The sequence below is a fragment of the Epinephelus moara genome, chromosome 17 (genome assembly GCF_006386435.1).
Source record: "Epinephelus moara isolate mb chromosome 17, YSFRI_EMoa_1.0, whole genome shotgun sequence".
NCBI classification, from domain to species: Eukaryota; Metazoa; Chordata; class Actinopteri; order Perciformes; family Serranidae; genus Epinephelus; species Epinephelus moara.
The window spans coordinates 22,974,760-22,993,581 of NC_065522.1; the positions used below are offsets into that span (position 1 = coordinate 22,974,760).

Sequence of the window (18,822 nt, forward strand, 5' to 3'; positions counted from 1 at the left end):
CGATATGTTCTCTCCAAGTGTGTGTGTGTGTGTGTGTGTGTGTGTGTGTGTTAGTGGTGATGACTGGTTTCATCATGGTGTCTTTACTTCATGAGCAACAGAGACAGCATCAATGATTTGACACTTTTTATTATGAATTAGATTGGCAGTAAAGATACAAGACAAATAAATCAAAAGCCACTTACAGTACATCTTGTAATCTAAAAAACAAAAGTGCAGCAGTAAAGTTAATTCCTGGAGGAGTTGCTTCGCAGGTACCCACGCAGCTCAAGTTTAATTTGTGCCGAAAACTTTGGATGTAAACTGGAGAATAATCCTGAGATCCTTAATAAACATTAAATACTAAACATTTACATGTATATATGATCAAAACTTAATTTTACTAACTCTTAAAAATACTGTCTAACTATAACTTTAAGTTAAACCCCCCCCAAATATAACTAAGAATCTAAAGCTGATCTTTATTCTTAATACACTTATCTACAGTAACTTGCACAGTGTTAAGTACGTAGTGTTCCCCTCATTGTCGCTTGAACGTGATGATGTAGTCCGGGTACGCCTGGTTGTCGTGGAACACAACATACATGTTGGGATGGTCCATTCTGTCCACCACACTGTCATAGCGGTCGTGAGGTCCCAGGTCTCTGCGAGGAGGAGGGACCCTCATGTCGCTGTGGCCCACAGTGTAGACGCCGGTCAGGACTCGGACCACAAACATTAACTGGGAGCCATCGGCAGCTGGTTTGGAGTAGGTGGGGAGGGCCGAGTAGCTGGCGTTCACCGCAAAGTAGGTTCCATGACCAAATGAAGTTGCTGAGGATAAGAGGAGAGAGGAAATTAACAAGACCTTATATGATGAAAATGATCCATATGTTACAAAAGCTACACATAAGAGTGTTTCTCATCTAAAACTTACGTGTGTTTTACCATGATAAATCACTGTTTGTTTAAATCGAGTCTGGTGGGTTTGTTGGTAGAGATTTTGGGGTGGTTAAAGGTCTATCTCTGTAGGGATCCTTTCAGTAATCTTGTCAGACACTAATAACAATCTGAGCCTGTCAGTGGCAAAAACAAACACTTTCAGTTAAAGGTGCGAACATGCCCTGAGTGTTTACATCGTAGTCTGGCCACTGCTCTCGCTCGATACTGGACCAATTCTAAAAAGGTTGTTCCCATTATCAGACACAAAAACATGGCACAATAGGGTCCAGGTTAAAAAATACCCTTTAACTTTGGATTTTTAAGTTTATTTGACGTGCAGAAAGCCACACGTTAACTCTTTAGCATGGTAGCATAGCTTTGTTTTCACTCTCAGCCTAACAGGATAGGACGGTTTGTGGGTGTTCCCCTAGATACCGACTGGGGCATGTTCAATCCATAGACTGTAAAAATAATGGATGTAGCCACCGTGACGTCACCCACTGGTTTGTTGACTCCTGTTTTGAAGCCTCAAGTTTGGCATTACAGCCGTCGACATCTTGGTTATTTGGAGCCAGAAGCGAGCGCTTCTCTCTGACTGAGAGCCAGAGGGCACTATTGGCAGACAGCCTGTCACTCAAAGCGGCCCACCTTAATTATGCATAACTCCAAACCTTAATAAAATGTAAACATGAAATAAAAATTCACTTACAGCTGTAATGAACGTTGAAATTAGCTACAGAGACCGAAACTGTTTTTGTACCAGGCTGTAAACATGTTTGTTTCTGCTGTGAAGTCATGCATGTTAACATGGAGGTCTATTGGGAGTGACTGTCTTCCATTGCTAGCCTCAAGTAGCTATTTAAAGACCTGCTGCTTTAGTGCCGCCTTCATTTTCCAGCCCAGGCGATTGCTGCTTGGTTCAATCCGACAACAGTGTGCACCCTTTTGCTGCGGTTTCTGGGTTGAACGACATGTTCGTGTGTGCAAAGGGCTTTGAGGTTTCTCATATTGTGTGTGCGACATCTATATCAACCAAAATCCAGTAGATCTTTGCTTACTGTACGTACAATTTGTCTTTATTTCACACTTGATTTGGCAGTGTAAACATGTTTCCTGGACCAATAAAGCCCCTTTGACTTGAACTGAATCAAACCATTTAAACCCCGACGTATTTAAAGGCAGTACAGGGAGTTCAGTGCACCACTGTCTTAGTTTAAATAAACCTCTTCCTTCATTTTGTCATGGCTGAACGCAGCCTGTTTCACTCAGAAATACGTCACAAGACTGAATCTAGATAGTCGAAATGCTGTTTCATCTGGAGTCTAAGCAACTACTTGGTTAGAGACCATTTTCATGGTTTAAGAAGCTGTTGGGAGACAAGGTGCATTTTGTCCTCTAAAGCTTTGGCGATTGATGGTCAGGAAAAAATAAACACGGTCATATTAAGTCTTAAAACAAATGGTCAATACTGTGATTTTTTTCCAGTGAGGACAATCTCTGAATGGCAGTCTCAGAGGAGAAGTTTTACTCAGAAGTAAATGTAAGCATAGTAGCTTTCAATTGAATTGAATTGAATTTGAATTGAATTGGTATTTCCCTACCTGACAGGACTATTTGTACAATGTAAAACCCAGGTTCTCAGTGCTGCTATGACCCTGCGCTCTATCATGTACTAATAGGTTCGTAGGTTAACAAACATTTTCTCCTCTAAACTCCAATAATCAGGTTCTTCCCTTCATACAGGAGGACGTGATGCTTTCTAAATCAGAGGCAACAGATGTGATTTGTTCTGAATGAATAGAAGAAAGTGTTGGAAATAAAAGCAGCACCGTCTGATCCTACGCTGTGGAAACAATGACTACTTATGACTGCGAACTGGTGTTAAAGATCTTTACCGTTCTGTCCAGAAAAGCGCCTGTTGAACCCCGTCTTCATGATGGAGTCACAGTTGTCTTGCGTGGTCCCGTGGTACAGATTCTTCTCACCTGCTCCGCCCTGCTCTTTGTTCCTGTCAGAGATGTGCTTCTTCTGGGCTTCGTAGGCGCGTCGCAGATGGATGTTCTGCACGCGCTCGATCTGTCAAGAAACAAAACAAGTCCAACACAGATATTACGCAAAAAATACTAAATGTACATGCAACACTCTCATGAAAAAAGTTCCGTCCATGTAGATGAAAGCTGTTAAACTATCAGCCTGAATGTCTGCCGATACTGAAACGTCTCGTCCAGTGAATGTTGCCCACCTTCAGCACAGCCTTGGAGATAGTTCGTTTGAAGTCCCTCTTCACTGCACAGTACTCTGCGGAGGACGGCTGCAGTGGAACCAGCTTCAAAGCTTCATCAGTGGCCATGTTGTCCCAGTACAGAGGCAGAGTGAAGTCTGAAAGGAGTTAGAGGACAAAATGGAGAAGGTCCCTGGTTTTAGATCCCTGGGAAACCACATCAGCGAGGACCTCAAGTGGACTGTAAAGACTACTCTTCCTTGGGACGCTGAGGAGGACAAACCTCTCTGCAAAATTACTTGACTCTTTCTACCACTGCTCAGTGGAGAGCACTCTGATAATGGCGCGTATGATGATCATTTTGATCTATATCATCCTCAAGTATCAATACTGTGATTGGTCTTACTCTCCAGTATCTGTCTGTCTCTTTTTGTAACATAAAATAAAACGATCTTCTCACCTGGCAGATGCTGAAGTCGCTTCAGCTTCACCGTCTGTCCACTCACCAGTCTCGTGGCCTCCATCCTCGGCAGGTCCACGAACCACTGGATGCTCTGTGCGTCCACTATCCCTCCCGCTACTTCCTTATTCTCCAGGTTGTAATTGGCTGTCTTGGGGACCCTTTCCCAGTTGCCGCTGTGTCCCAGGATGCACCAGGCCACACGGGCGTACAGCTCCTCCTCCTCCCTTGCTCTCTTTTCTCTTCTGAGGCAGCCCTGCAGGGAGGCGTTGATCAGCTGCATCACCTTGTTGGCTCCGTCTTTGAGCCCGCTCACCGTTAAGGCGCCCTGGCCTGACTGGTCCTTCTGCACGTACAGACCCTCTGTCTCCACCAGCTGCTTCAGATTCCTCATGTCGTCCTGGGTGAGACCTGCCAGCTCCTCCTTTGTGAAGGTTAGAGTGGAGCACTGACCCTGGTACAGTTCCTCCAGCTTGGCCTTGGCCTTGTCTACATCCTGTCTGGAGAGACCCAGAAACAGAAAGACGGACTGCTGGCTTGAGGAGTTGGTACAGAAGAGGCTTAAGTCTGTGCTCACTGACGAAGGTGGCGGCTGTTGTTGTACAAGAGGTAACTGAGGTGCTGGCACTGCAGGGAAGGTCAAAGGAAACACTCACTGACAATATCTATGAAAATAATTCTGATGAAAAGAGACGGATCTCTGAGCAGCTATGAGAGAAGAAGGCTGCTTGTGAATCACCTCTGTGGATCACTGCAGTGGAAAACCTCTGCATCGCCTCCTCTTTGAAGGCCAAGAAGACATTGATCTTGAACAGGACGAGGCGGATGTCGGTGAGAGAGTTAAGAGGAGTGGACGACGTAGCAGTCTCGACCCCGCGGAGGATGGCACCTGCCACGACACCGGGCTCCAACCCACCGATTCCTGCACAAACATGGACGTACAATGAGACACTGGTCCCCTGGGCACAAACATGCAGAATGCCACACCACCTCCTCTACATGAGAGCAAGACACACAGACTTTGAGCTGGTTTACCTTGTTTTATGTCTTTTTGTGGTAATCTTGTGTTTCTTTGAAATCTTTCTGTGTCTTTTTGAGGCCATTTTGTGTCTCCTAAGGGTATATTTGTGCCTTTTTTGTTCATTTTGTTTCTCTTTGTAGTTTATTTGCATCTATTTGTTGTAATTGTGTGTCTCTTTAAAGATATTTTGTGTCTATTTGGTCATTTTGTGCCTCTCTGACAGAAATTTGTATTTTTTTGGGGGGTCATTTTGTGTCTCTTCAATGTGTATTTGGGTCTCTTTGTAGTCATTTTGTGTCTCTTTGTAGTTCCTTAGTGTCTTTGTTGTCGTTATGTGTCTTTAAAGGTCAGTTTGTGTCTCTTAGGGGTATATTTGTGTCTTTTTTGAACACTTTGTTTCTCTCTGTGGTAATTTTGTGTCTCTTTGTGGTAATTTTGTGTCTCTTTGTAGTTGTTTTGTTTCTCTTTGTGGTTGTTTTGTTTTTCTTTGTTGTTATTTTGTGTCTCTTTGTGAATATTTGTATCTGTTTTTGGTCATTTTATGTCCCATTGATGTATTTTTTTTCTCTTTGTAGTTCCTTAGTGTCTCTGTCGTCATTTTGTGTCTCTTTGTAGTTGTTTTGTTTCTCTTTGTTGTTATTTTGTGTCTCTTTAAAGGTCAATTTGTATCTCTTAAGGGTGTATTTGTGTCTTTTGGACGTTTTGTTTCTCATTGTAGTCATTTTGTGTCTCTTTGTAGTTCCTTTGCGTGTGTTTGTTGTCATTTTGTGTCCCTTGATGTATATTTTTGTCTTCTTGGTGTCATTTTGTGTCTTTTTAAAGGTTTATTTGTTCCTGGTAGGCCCGTCCAGTGATCCATCCACATGCTTAAACAATTCAAATGTTTTACTGGCAGAGTTAAAACCAACACTGACTTGAACTTACAAAACTGACATTAAGCTGTGTGTGTGTGTCTTTAAACATCAAGGATGTCCCACAAAATACCTACCAGCATTAATAGCAGGAATGGCGACAGACTCATACATATATGATTCACAGCGTTCAATGATGCGACACACCAGTTGTTCAGTGAGGACTGGATCCTTTTTGCCACAGACATGAAAAATGGCCCCACAGGGGAAAGATCCAGGTTGAGTTACAACAACGTCTCCATCGTTAGGTTGTGCTACACACGACACAAAAAGGACAAGATGAGTAAGAAGCTGTCGGTGTGTGTGTGTTGCTCTAAAATGTCTAGCTGGTCCTCTTTTCTTCTCACCTGCTTTAAGTTCGGCTTCCACCTCTGGTCCAGCTACAGTTAAGATGTCTTTGCACACACCGTCTGTGAAATAAAGATTACATTTATAATAGAACAAAACCAAGAGTCTTCATCCATCAGTATCTGAAAGTAACTGAGTACATTTACTCAAACACTGTAGGCCTACTGAAGTACAATTTGTACAGTGTACTTGAGATGAGTTTTTCCATTTTATACTTCTTTGTACTTTAACTTGACTATGACTTTTGGGAAGATACTGTACTTTTTACTCCACCACATAGATTATTTGCAGATTCAGATTTTTCATACAAAACAGGAGTCAACTAATACATTTTGATGTGATTTTTTGATTAAGATACACAGCAGTATATACAGAAAAGTAGTTATCACTAGCTCCACCTTTCCCACACTCTACAAAATAACCCATTGGTTCAACTTGAAAAAAATCAAGGTAACAATTTGAGTCCTATAATCCCACAAACTCAATTATATTATTATTATGACCAACATGATTTGCTTTGACCTCGAAAAATTCAATTAAGTTGGACCAACTTAACATTTATCCAAAAGTTGAGGTGATATTTATAGGTCATATTATTTTATTTAACATATTTATTTTAATTTTATCCTACTCAAAATGTCTAAAAACTTGATTTTGACCAGCTTCTTAAAATAAGTTGTCAACTGATTACATTTTTTTTTTTAATTTTAAGCTTTATCCACAAACCCCACGAGTAATTTCTTAGTGTGCAGATCCAACATTAAAGTGGTGTACACAATAATGCATTGAATATTATTAAATGTTGTTATTATGCATTAATGTAATATGCTATATATGATTCTGAAATTTGCCATTCTGCATGAGTACTTTTATTTTTGGTATTTTTTATTATATTTTGTTACTAACAATTTTTTACACTGTGAGATTGCTACTTTGTAAAATACAGTTCTTAAATACGACGTATCTGTGAGGTTGTATTTTGACCATGCTTACAATCTTAGTTTCATCTTAGCTGGCTAACATAGCTAGCATGTTAGCTGGCTTTACTACTTAGCAATAAACGCAAAGTAAAGTTGTCTTTATACATCCGTGACAGTAAAGCAGAGGCTAATGAAAATGTAATTGTAACCAAAGCAGGTGCGGCGGCAGGGGGCGCTCCAGCTCCCCCCAAAAAATGCCCGGCCTAGCACCCTTCTTATTTATTTATTTTTTATTTATTTCCTATTTATTAAATCAAACCTTTGTATAAAAGCGAATACAACAAGAGTATTTAAATGTGAATAATTGATTTATTTTAATTTAATATAAAATCGACCCCGGTTGACCCCGTCCTCTGATTGGTTGCTGAAAGCTCATACGTCAGAGAGATGGTTCTGCTGCTAGCCAAGTTTGGTTGACCAGCCAACGGTTAGCCAAAGCCGAAGATGTAGCTGCTAGCTCCGTTTTAGCCACATTAGCCGTTTAAAAATAAGTTAATACGCATTTTGGTATGTTATAATATCGTTTGTTGTTTCGCTAAAACGATTAACGGTTGAATTTCGTTGTAATGAAAAAAAAGTCATAACTTTGAGGAGTAAGAGACGATAATAATCTGATAAACTTCGTCTGTCAAAGACTGGATGAAAAACAAACGGAAGCGTTAGTGACGCAGTTGTGTTATTAAGGCTGTATCAGGATGCTTTCCTGGACATATTCAGTCTGTTTTTGTGACTCTCTTTGACATGACTGTCAGAGTTTATCGTGCTTTATGTTGAAGAGTAAAGACACACCTGAGGAGAACAAGCTAACGTTACCTGGCTGTGCTGGCTGTCAGCTCCATGACAACTAAGTTACTGAGGATGTGACTGTTCTTCTGTAACAGGTGAGTTTCATATTTCCTAAAATGGACTTTTAGCTGCCACTAAGGACTTCAGTATTCCTGTAGGACAATGTGTGCAATGTGTCATCCAATGTGAGTGCTAACCACGGTGTCTAAAGGTCCTTTTAAAGTCTCACAATGTCTTAAATTCAATTTTATAAATATTAGGCTTTTGAAGCTGGTGTGTAGTGTAAGCAGGTGGTGATTACATACAATACACAGACAAACAGCATCAGTCCATTATCACAAAATCAGAAAAAATAAGCAGACAGAAACTAAAACAATGTACCTCACACAACACAGGGACAAGAAATGTCATATTGGCATAGCAATATTCCAAACTAGCTCAACCACGACAAGTAGAAGATGAAGAAGTCTGCATCATGTGGGAACCATAGCCGTCGGGTAGGGGTGTGCCATATCACCGCATTCACTATAACACCGTTATATATTTTTTTAAATCATATGAACAGCTCATACCATGATACTGGTCATATTTCGGCTTGCTGACATATGATGTCATACTGTTACCTATGGCAACAACAAGCATGGCTGAAAGCGAAATTATTACCGACTCTGCATTGGTTCCAGAAAGAGGAGCAGCTTCAGTAGTGTGGGATAAACGTGGCGTCCTGAATGTTTTATGAACAGCCCCGGACTTCTCAGACTCTTGTAGTGACTTACTGCTCAGAGGGAACTCATTCAGCGGCTCCTCTGGCAGCAGCACAGCGTCTCTCCCTCTCCTCTCTCGTCTTAAAGTGATTTTGGCATAAACCTTTGGTAATGTAAACCTACATGATGCTCGCAGTTTTAAAAACACTACATATGTGAATGTGCGATAGTTGTGGTATCATAACAGCCTGTCACAGGCTACAGCATGATAATTAGAGGATGAATGGCAGAGCATAAAGGTCCAGGTGGAAAAAACAACTCAATCATTTAGGATTTTACGAAAAGAAGGAAATCACCTGTTGATTTACATATATAGATCCCTGGGGACATTTTTTTGTATTTGTAGCTGTTTAAATGTGTAATTTGTGATAGATCTTAGTTACTGCTGTTGTTGTTCACAGACTAACGAAATGAGAGAACATTTTAAGTTTTACTGAATATGTGAAGGCAAACTGTAAAACCATATCACTTATTTTGTTGCAGTTCTATGCTCTTAATAATATATGGGTTTTTTTTTCTAATTTGTCATATTGTCAAGAATGTCGTTATTGCAAAAATACCCTGAAATAGCATCATATTTTAGGCCCATATCGCCCACCCCTACTATCGCGTAGATGTTGAGATATTTTAATGAATAAGTGAAACTTCGCCCTGCTGGTGACACTAGATGAAAAGTCACCAAAGTCATTAGGCTCCTGCCTTTTTGAAGCATCCTCAGCGCTCACTCACCAATGCCATAATTTGTGAAGTCGGTACTGTTCACCACAACGTCTGTAGTCTCGTTAGTGATGTCACCAAACACCAGCTGCAGTTTCACCCCGCCTCCCACTGTCATTGTGATGTTGTCAAGGTCACTGGTGAGGGATCTGAAGATTGCTGAGAGGAAAAGCACCACGACATGTTTCATTTTTGTCTGATCTTTAATATGATAGCTGAAAATGAAATTTATTAAATTGAACTTCTAATGAATGAATACTTAAAAACATGTTTTAAGTGTTGCACATTAATGGCTGTGTTTGTAATTAATAGTGGTAGTGTAAGCAGTTCACCTTGGCCTCCCTGGGTCATATTTGAGCTGAGATGCCTGTAGGTGTCATGGTAGCACTGTAAATAAAAGCACCAGCATTAAACACTTCCTTATCTTTATATCATGCAGGCACACATCTGACAAACAAGTTTCAGTTACAAGTGGTGACAGTCACCTGCTCAGAGTCAGGATAACCTGATTTAATGACGATGTGGATGGTGGTGAGGGACCCAGAGGATGCTGACAATCCAAACTGGCGGATGCTCTCAGTCAGCACTTGAATGGCTTCTCCCAGTGGGTACTTTAAAACGATTCCTGGTCCAATAACTGGAAAGGCCACCGAGCTCAAGCCATTCTGTACACACAGGTCCAAACACCTCCTGAGCCCGTTACTGAGCGCCTGCGAAACAAAAAATCACACATTTTATGAAGTGTTAAATGTTACCCCTGCATTTAACATAGCTCTCTAAAATGTGTGAAGTAAGTTAATATAGAGTAGATTGGAATTTTGTAAAGATAAACTTACAGTAAAAGAGAAAATTCTCACTGAAGTCATATGAAAAAAAGACTGAGGAGAAACTTCAAACTTTTGCCTTTAGACACTGTAGGGTGACACTTTGTATGAACTTGATTGTCTCAAGCATATCCCTGTCTGAAGATCATGAATGTCATAGTCGTTCTGTTTGGATCAAACCACTGATGTTTCAAAAATTCAGCATTAAGAAATAGTTGTATATTTAAATCCTTAATTGCAGTCACCAAGAGTCCTGAAGTTTAAATGCAAAACTTTAAGTTGTGTTGCTTTGAAGTCCAAAAATTTGTTGCCATTTGTTGCCATCCATTGTGCACCCCTAATACTATCTTAGTTTGACATGTATGAAATGTCCCAAAATTAGTCCCTCAGAGTACACCATGATAAAGTCGTCAAATATGTGGTCAAGGTGGACTGACTTATAAATTTGAGTCACGTGCATAATTTGAATTCTACTTGTACTGTACATAATTTTGTTGGGTGCTACCAACTGATGCCTGTGAAATAAGGCCAGTGGGAAAGGAAGAACATTTTATTATGTTTTCCTATGTTTGTAAAAAATTACAAGTAAAAGTGTAAAAAAAAAATTCTATTTCCACTGCTCCATAAATAATATTCCACATTCAATTAATTAATTCATTTATTTATTTTCTCTTGCTTTGGGATCTAATTGGTCAAAGTGTGACTTTAAGACAGTAATAAAAGTGACGTAAAATATTCCCTCAGATAATAGAGATGGCTGTCTTGATGAGAAGTCCAATGGAAGTTGACTTGAATCTTGATGTGTTTTTGAAAATTATTTTTTAATGTTTTTTGTGTGTTTTTTTTTTTTTTTTGGCTTGTCTATTTCTTGAAAGCACCTGATTTTGTTGTGATGAGTAATTGCCAAAACAGGCATAGAGTAAAGTAGTTGTGTTTAACTTAACTTTCTTAGAAAAAAAAAAGTCTCAAAATGATCTCCTTAAATGTGCTGCCTGACCAAATTTTTTGAAATGGCGCATGGGTATTAAAGGATCTGCGGTTTCGGGTTGAGTCGTGCATCTATTGTCGGTGGGTCAGGTCAGGTTGTTGAACTAATAGGTCATATGTGCGAGTGGCTGGCCGGGTGCAGTATTGGCATGTCACGTTTTCGGTTCAGGACAGGTCTTTAAAATCAGCCCCATGCAGGACTCTACTTTGAGCTCATTCTCTGCCCTCACCCATAATGTTTTCTCTCCAACGCTTCTGAATCCACCAAGTATTTCACTTTACCTTCACACTCTGTCCCAGGACTCCATCCCATGGCACGCACTCGATGAAGAAGAGCTTGGAGCAGCCCAGAGTTGGAGGCGCATCAACCAGCAGAACATCACCCGGAACGATGGTACACTTCGCTGCCACCGACTTAAACTTTGAATCGATTGCTTTCCCGGCTTTACTCATCAAGTATTTACCAATTTTAGTAGAGGCCAGCTGCTTGTTGAGCATGGGGACCACCAACACGTTCACCTGTGGAAGTAATGGGAAATAATATCAATGTGAGTGGCTGTACTGCAGCTGTTTTACTTTATGTGAAGGAGAACAGAAATTTTCAAACCTGCTCATCCACCAAACTTCCAATCCTCATCTCCAGACATGTCTTGTTGATCGGCATGCCCCCTGCAGTTTTGCTGCGAGCTCTTGGTGGGGGAGTGGGTCGGGGTGCGGAGTTGCTGAAGACCGGGTTGCTGGTGGTTCGTGGTTTATTGTGGACAACTGCGGAGTACACACTTTGCTGTTCCCTGATAATAACCTGGCAGGAGCTCTCTACCAGCTCCTTGTGCATTCTACCCTCTGCTTGGAAGTACCGCTGAGCCCCCGGACCATCTAGGATCAGAGTGTCTGACATTAAACTAGCTAGAGCTGAGCGCAGTGCATCCTGGGCGTCCTTGACCTGATGCCGGGGACCGGACACAAGCACACAAGGGTATGGAAAGTGCGAAGCTTTGAAGGTCACCGTCGTGTTCTTCATGCCAGTCAGGTCTGTGATTTTATCAAAACAGTCAAGCAGTTCAGGACGCGGCAGGTTCAGTACTTCGTGTGTGACGACTTGATTCATCTGGAAGTCGTGCAGAACCTCTTTGAGCTTGTTGACATTTTCACTGTAGCCCACCAGTCGTACTTTGCTGCCTGTGGTTCCACTGAGTCCCGGGATGAAGCTGACCTCCACTCTGAGCTCTCGACAGTTTGCTGCATCCTTGGCTCTGTTGAGGATTTCCTTCACTCTGTCCAGATCTGGCAGTACAGCTGCAGCTCCCTGCAGCTGCACGTTGGCCAGAGTAAGGTCTTTCTGCACTGCTGCCTCGGCCTCATTCAGGGCGTCAGAGGATAAACTGGACAGGACAAGGTCTGACCCCAGCTCTAGGAGAACAGGATTTCTGAAGATCTGCTGGAAGCGAGCCTGGTACTTTGTGATGGCACCACTGGATGTTAAAAAGCTTATTAAAGCTGTGCTGAGCTTAACTCTCTTTTCTTTCACCTTTTTGATCAGCTCATCCAGTTTCGTAGCTCCCGCCTTCACGTCCTCATCAGGGCCCTCCAAGATGATCATGGCGCTGCCTATGAAGACTCTGACTTCTGGGTAATGTGCATGCATTTCTCGACTAAACTCATCCTCTACCAGTTTGAACTGCTTCTCCACAATTGGTATTTCCTTCCGTATTGGCATGCTCTTTTCGAGGATGGCAATCCTCTCGTTCACGGCCTCAGCTTCTCCCACAACCACGGCGTAACCGCCCTCTGTGTACACTTTGATATCGTCACTGGCAGCGTAGAGGTCCTGCAGTAATTTTTTGACTTTTTTTGGCTCGACCACATGATAGCAGATGTAGCTCTCAGTGAGACCAATGAAGACGCGATCCACCTGCATTTCCCATTTCTCTGCAGCGCCAAAAGCTCCCCCAGGCCCCTTTTCAATATCCCCCCTAACCACTGCCTCCTCCTCGTCAAAATCTAACTCAAACACGCAGCCGATAGAAGAGAGCTGCTTCTGTAAGACTTTATTTGCTTTAGGGTTGTCTCTCAGGAAATACAGCAGGAAAATGTCCAGTTTGAAAATCTTCTCAAGGCCTTTTGTGTTTGCTTTTGTGAATGTCTGAAGAAGAAAAACAAAAAATAATTTATAGTAATCTTAGTGTATTAGTAACATCCTGTAATCAGTGGATTACAAAAAGATATAAAAACTGTGTCAGGATCATGAGCACTGTTATTATCAGATGTTGAATGTGCTCAGAAATCCCCCTAAACTGGTCCGACCACATCACTTGGTGCAAAGGTTTGTGACGCAGTGTTTACTGTAATTATGAAAGCGTTGAAAAGAAGTCTCTGTGGCAGCGTTCACTCACCTGTGATTGACTTGTCGACGGCTGATCGGTGGTCTGTGACGATTCGGTTCGGCTCACTGTCAGACGTAGTTCCCCGCAAGGAAGGGAGAGGTTGTGGAACTTCCTCTGCAAAACTCTTTCCTGGTCTGTAAGAAAACAACATCATCCAAGTTCCCAGGAAAACCTCACATTTAAACTAAAAACTGCAAAGTATATTCTACCTTCAAGTTATCTGAACTCACCTTCTTTTTCCTTGAAACATATTTTGTAGATGTCGCCTCTAGCCTTTTCAACCGTCCCGCAATCCCCTCCCCCAGAGTCTCGTCTCTTTTGGAAGTGCCTCCTGATTTTCTCCTTCTCTCTGTCTGTCAGATCTCTTGCCTCGAAGAACAGTGGATGCTGGTATTCGTCCATTTTTACTTACAGTCCTTCAAAACTTTAAATAAGGTCAGCACTTCTCAGTATGCCAACATGCCTCTTGAGTGAGCTGTGTTGTCTTAAGTACCTGTGTATACTTTCACTTTCATTTATCTCTTTTTTTTTTTTTTAAACTTCCTTCTCACTGTATTTGCAAATGGGCACTCCCTGTGACATAGCTAGTTCATGCTGAGTGTTTAAGGGCATTTCCCTGGTTTATCCTGTTGGGCAGAAACTATGGTCAGTTACAGTAATGTAGGGATAATCAGTCCTTCCAGGATCTTGCGGCAAAAAAAACTTGAACCCTTGAATTTGCGGCCAATTTTGTCAAAAATTGTGATAAAAATTGCAGCATTTTTATGTGATTTTTTTTGCGGGAAATCGCGGCAAATGACAAAAATTGAGAAAACAAACAGACTTCTACCTCCAAAAAAATAAGTCATGTAATCACTTGCTATGATAATCATACTGAATATTACAAAAATAGCTGCAAATGTTTTTTATGGTTCTCTTCTCTTCTGGACTATTGTAACGGTGTCTTCACAGGCCTGAGTAAAAAATCAATCAGACAACTGCAGCTCGTCCAGAACGCTGCTGCCAGAGTCCTCACCAACACCAAGAGAGTGGAGCACATTACACCAGTGCTTAAATCACTGCACTGGCTTCCTGTGTGTCAAAGGATAGACTTTAAAATCTTGTTACTTGTCTATAAAGCACTAAATGGTCTCGGGCCTAAATACATCTCTGATATACTTGTACGTTATGAAGCATCCAGACCCCTCAGATCATCTGGAACAGGTTTACTCAGTGTTCCCAGGATCAAAACCAAACAAGGTGAAGCAGCCTTTAGTTTCTATGCTCCCCGCCTGTGGAACAAACTTCCAGAATATCTGAGGTCGGCTGAAACTGTCAACTCATTTAAATCAGGGCTTAAAACATTACTATTTACTGCAGCTTACCAGTGAACTAGATATGTAACTTATTGTTAGGATAATCTGTAGCTATTGTTTTTATATTTGTCTGCTGTTGCTTTTGCTTTATGTTTGCTTTTTAAATGCATTTTCTGCACTGTTTTTAACTATTTATTGTCTTGCTTTTAGCTTTTGTTTTTAATGATCTATTGTTCCTTTAATGTTTTATCTTAACGTATTTCTCTTGTAAAGCACATTGAATTGCCTTGTGTATGAATGGTGCTATATAAATAAAATTGCCATTAGTTTCAAAACATGGACAAAAATCCTGAGTGAATATTGTAGCTCTCAAACCAGACAATGTGACTATAAAACAACATGTAAGCTACATCTTCTGTAAACATAACATTTTAATACATTCAACACGTATTGTCTGCATTTAAACAGTGCAAATTCTTATGTCAATACAGGGCATTTCTACATACTGCAATGCCATTAGCGCAAAAAAAAAAATTGCAAGCGCCGCAAATATTGCAGACTTTTGTTGAATTTGTGTTAATTATTGCGATCGCAAGATTGCGATTTTCTGGAGGGACTGGATAATAGTATTATTCATGTTTTTATATACGAGGCTCATATAAGGAAGAGGATTTTAGCAGTTTTGGTTTTGCCAGATAAATCCACCACACAGGAGTTAAAGGTCCAGTGTGTTAGATTTAGGGGGATATGTCAGCAGAAACTGAATATAATATAATAAGTGTGTTTTTTTTAGTTTATAATCACCTGAAAATAAGAATCATTGCGTTTTTGTCATCTTAGATTGAGTCGTTTAAATCTACATAGGGAGCAGGTCCTTATCCACAGAGATCACCATGTTGCACTGCCATGTTTCTACAGTAGCCCAGAACAACAAACCAAACACTGTCTCTAGATAGGACCATTAACGTTTTTGTGTCGGCCATCATAGTTCGCACCCACTCTGCAACGAGCAGCATATAAGAAACACTGATTTTTAATGTGAAACTGCTTCATTCAGTGTTTTTACTAGGGGTGGGGGGAACAATCTTGGTACCATGATATTTTTGTATGGCTATATTTTATCGTCACATGGACGGCAAGTATCCATTTTTTATTGTATAAATTATTTACATTACAAATACAAATTAGACTTTGGTAGTCGAGAAGAATAATCCCATCAGTTGCCTTCTCAGTCTGCTAGATACATTTTGCTGCAATAAAAATAATTAAACTAAGATGAAAACACTGAAAACTTTATTTTATTAGATAATACAGATGTCGACAAAGTTTTCCTTTGGGGACAAAATTTGCAGTTCAAAAAGGGTAATATATCACAATGTATTTTATCGCAATTCTCAGCATATCGCAACATGTTTAGAACCGCAATAATATTGTATTGTGACTTAAGTACCGTGATAATATCGTATCGTGGGGCCTCTGGTGATTCCCAGCCTTATTTTTTATCGGTTTTAATCACCTGGTCTGTTTGTTTTGGAGAGGAAGACACCTCTGTGGATAATTCAGCTTCCGGTAAAAACCTCCTGAACAATGATTGCTTAAGGAAATCTAACCAGGAGATCAAACTTGGCACATGGGAAAAGTTTCAGCTGGTTATAATCTGCTATCACCACTAGATGCCACTAAATCTGACAGTGTGCTATAATAATTAAAAACTCATATTCAGCAGTACATTTGTTTATTAGAGCTTGTTTGAAGAGACCAGCTGCCTGCTGCTGAACATGGGGTTCATTTGAGAAGCAAAACAGTAAATAAACCATAAAACTATACAGGAAAAAGGCCACAAAGCTCCATAGAGCTGCAGAGTTGGGTGATATGTGTTTGCGTGTTCATGTTCGGATTCAGTGTCACATTATACTGTTAACATACAGTAACTGTCAGTTTCTGGAAAGTATGCTCTTATGTTTGATTTTAGCATTTATTTTGTTTTTTCAAACAATATTTTTATTAGGTTTTTCACATATTTCACACATACCAAACAACAAAGTATCTACAGTACCTCACATATTTAAAGAACGAGAAATTAATTAATAAATAACAACAAACAAACAAGCAAAATAAAACAATAAACATATCAGACTAAAAAAAAAATACAATGAAAGACAATAACAACATAAATACACTCTCCACACAGCTGTTTCATAGTGATTGTGTACCTTGATGACCACATTTCTTCAACATTTATTTTGTTAATGTAAAGAGTGCAATAAAAAAACAGTTCCATGTGTATCACCCAGCTCCTCAGTGAAAGGTGAAGTGCTTTAATTTAGTTTCACTTTCATGTACTGAGAGTGGAATTTATTTCCATTTACTTCCCCATATTTACTACACTGGGTGTTCTGTGTATGCAAACATTCCAGACACAGAAGTAGTCCAGCTATAAATACAACATGTCACTGGTTAGGCTCACTGCACATGACGCATGATTTAATGATGATGATGTTGATAAAGTCGATGATGGAGATGAGATTAATGATGTCTTTATATATATTGGTGACATGTAATGATGATGACACCAGTTATTTTGGTTTATGTTTGTTTTGGGCATTGTAGGACTTAAGACGTAGAAAAATGACAGAAAATGAGGAGGGAGAAACAGAGATGGTTTGTGCTGGTTCATGTGTTGTGATTTGAAGACTCAAAAAATAGCACGCACATCCAAAAATAATAAATACTGGATGCTGAACAGAAGAACAAATACAAAAATACAAAAACAGGTCCTCACACCAGAAGCTGCTCCTTTTAGCAATTTTAATCGTATCACCACATGTAACATTTTGGGCACCAGCCCTTCATCAGACATGGACAAAATAAGGAGACACACCTCTATATGTACAACCAATGGTGGTCGCCCAACAGATCATGTGATAACACGTGTAGCTACACAGAAACCAAATGCAGCACACTGCAAAAGCAGTACAAAATTACACCACAGGAACACAATACATTTACAAAAAAATAGATTTACAGAAAAAATATATTTACAAAAATACATTTACAAAAAACATTCACAAAAATATATATTTACAAAAATATCAATTTACAGAAATATTCTCAAAAAATGTATTTACAAAAAATACCTTAAAAAATATATTCAAAAATTATGTACAAAAACATATTTACAAAAATATATATTTACAATAGTATATTTAGAAAAAATACATTTACAAAAATATATATTTACAATAGTATATTTAAAAAATACATTTTTTTTTTTACAAGAAATACATTTACAAAACACATATTTACAAAAAATACATTTTCAAAAAATACATTTACAAAATATATATTTACAAGAATATAATTACAAAAAATATATTCACAAAAAATATGTTTACAAAAAACACATTTTCAAAAAAGACATTGACAAATAACATATTTACGAAAATAAATATTTACAGAAATATTCTCACAAAAAATGTATTTACAAAAAATACCTTACAAAAATATATATTCACAAAATTTTTTTTTTTACAAAAATACATTCACAAAAAACATATTCACAAAAATATATATTTACAATAGTATATTTAAAGAAATACATTTACAAAAAATATTTACAATAAATACATTTACAAATAACATTTACAAAAAAAATACATTAAAAAAAACATTTACAAAAACTACATTTGCAAAACACATATTTACAAAATACATTTACAAAAATATATATTTACAAAAATATAATTACAAATAATATGTTTACAAAAAACATTTACAAAAAATACATTCATAAACAAATTATTTACAATAAACATATTTACAAAAAATCATTTACAAAAAGCATATTTACAAAAAATATATTTACCAAAAATACACTGACAAAAAGGCCAGCAGTGCCTACTAGTGTTGCTTTCATCAACGAAAAGCATGACTAAATATCGTCGTCAACGAACCTTTATCAAGTGACGAAAACGAGACGAGACGCAACGTAAATGGTGGTCATGTGACGATAACTATAATTAAATATATAATGCAATATTGTTGACGAATAAAAACAAGACTAAATGTGGTTTACAAAATAAAACCTCTGCTAAAATGTCTCTTCATTTTCGTTGACCAAAACGAGATGAAATAACATTATAATGTTTAGTCCCGTTATTATTATTATTTTGCAGTATTTCTGTTTCCTAGGCTGTGCGTCGC

The 18,822-nt window shown here is 39.1% G+C and overlaps 1 protein-coding gene across 1 annotated transcript; it reads right to left on the reverse strand.

Moving 5' to 3' along the window:
- Positions 1–111: 111 nt before the first annotated feature.
- LOC126404713 (protein mono-ADP-ribosyltransferase PARP14-like) lies at positions 112–13,794 on the reverse strand. The gene is made up of 14 exons (XM_050068088.1): positions 13,555–13,794; positions 13,334–13,458; positions 11,548–13,083; positions 11,223–11,459; positions 9,615–9,839; positions 9,462–9,516; positions 9,142–9,288; positions 5,882–5,944; positions 5,612–5,788; positions 4,342–4,524; positions 3,603–4,229; positions 3,164–3,300; positions 2,817–2,997; positions 112–813 (listed from the first exon to the last, which is right to left on the reverse strand). The coding sequence occupies exons 1-14, from the start codon at positions 13,724–13,726 to the stop codon at positions 521–523; spliced, it is 4,158 nt and encodes a 1,385-aa protein (XP_049924045.1). The 5' UTR covers positions 13,727–13,794; the 3' UTR covers positions 112–520.
- Positions 13,795–18,822: the final 5,028 nt, after the last annotated feature.

Excerpts from the sequence above, each read along its gene's own strand:
- LOC126404713 (XM_050068088.1), bottom strand. The coding sequence starts at position 13,726 with ATGGACGAATACCAGCATCCACTGTTCTTCGAGGCAAGAGATCTGACA. Across the intron at positions 11,460-11,547 it reads GAAGTTTGGTGGATGAGCAG|GTGAACGTGTTGGTGGTCCC; the intron begins GTTTGAAAATTT and ends TTACTTCCACAG. Across the intron at positions 5,789-5,881 it reads GGAAGCCGAACTTAAAGCAG|CACAACCTAACGATGGAGAC; the intron begins GTGAGAAGAAAA and ends TGTCGTGTGTAG.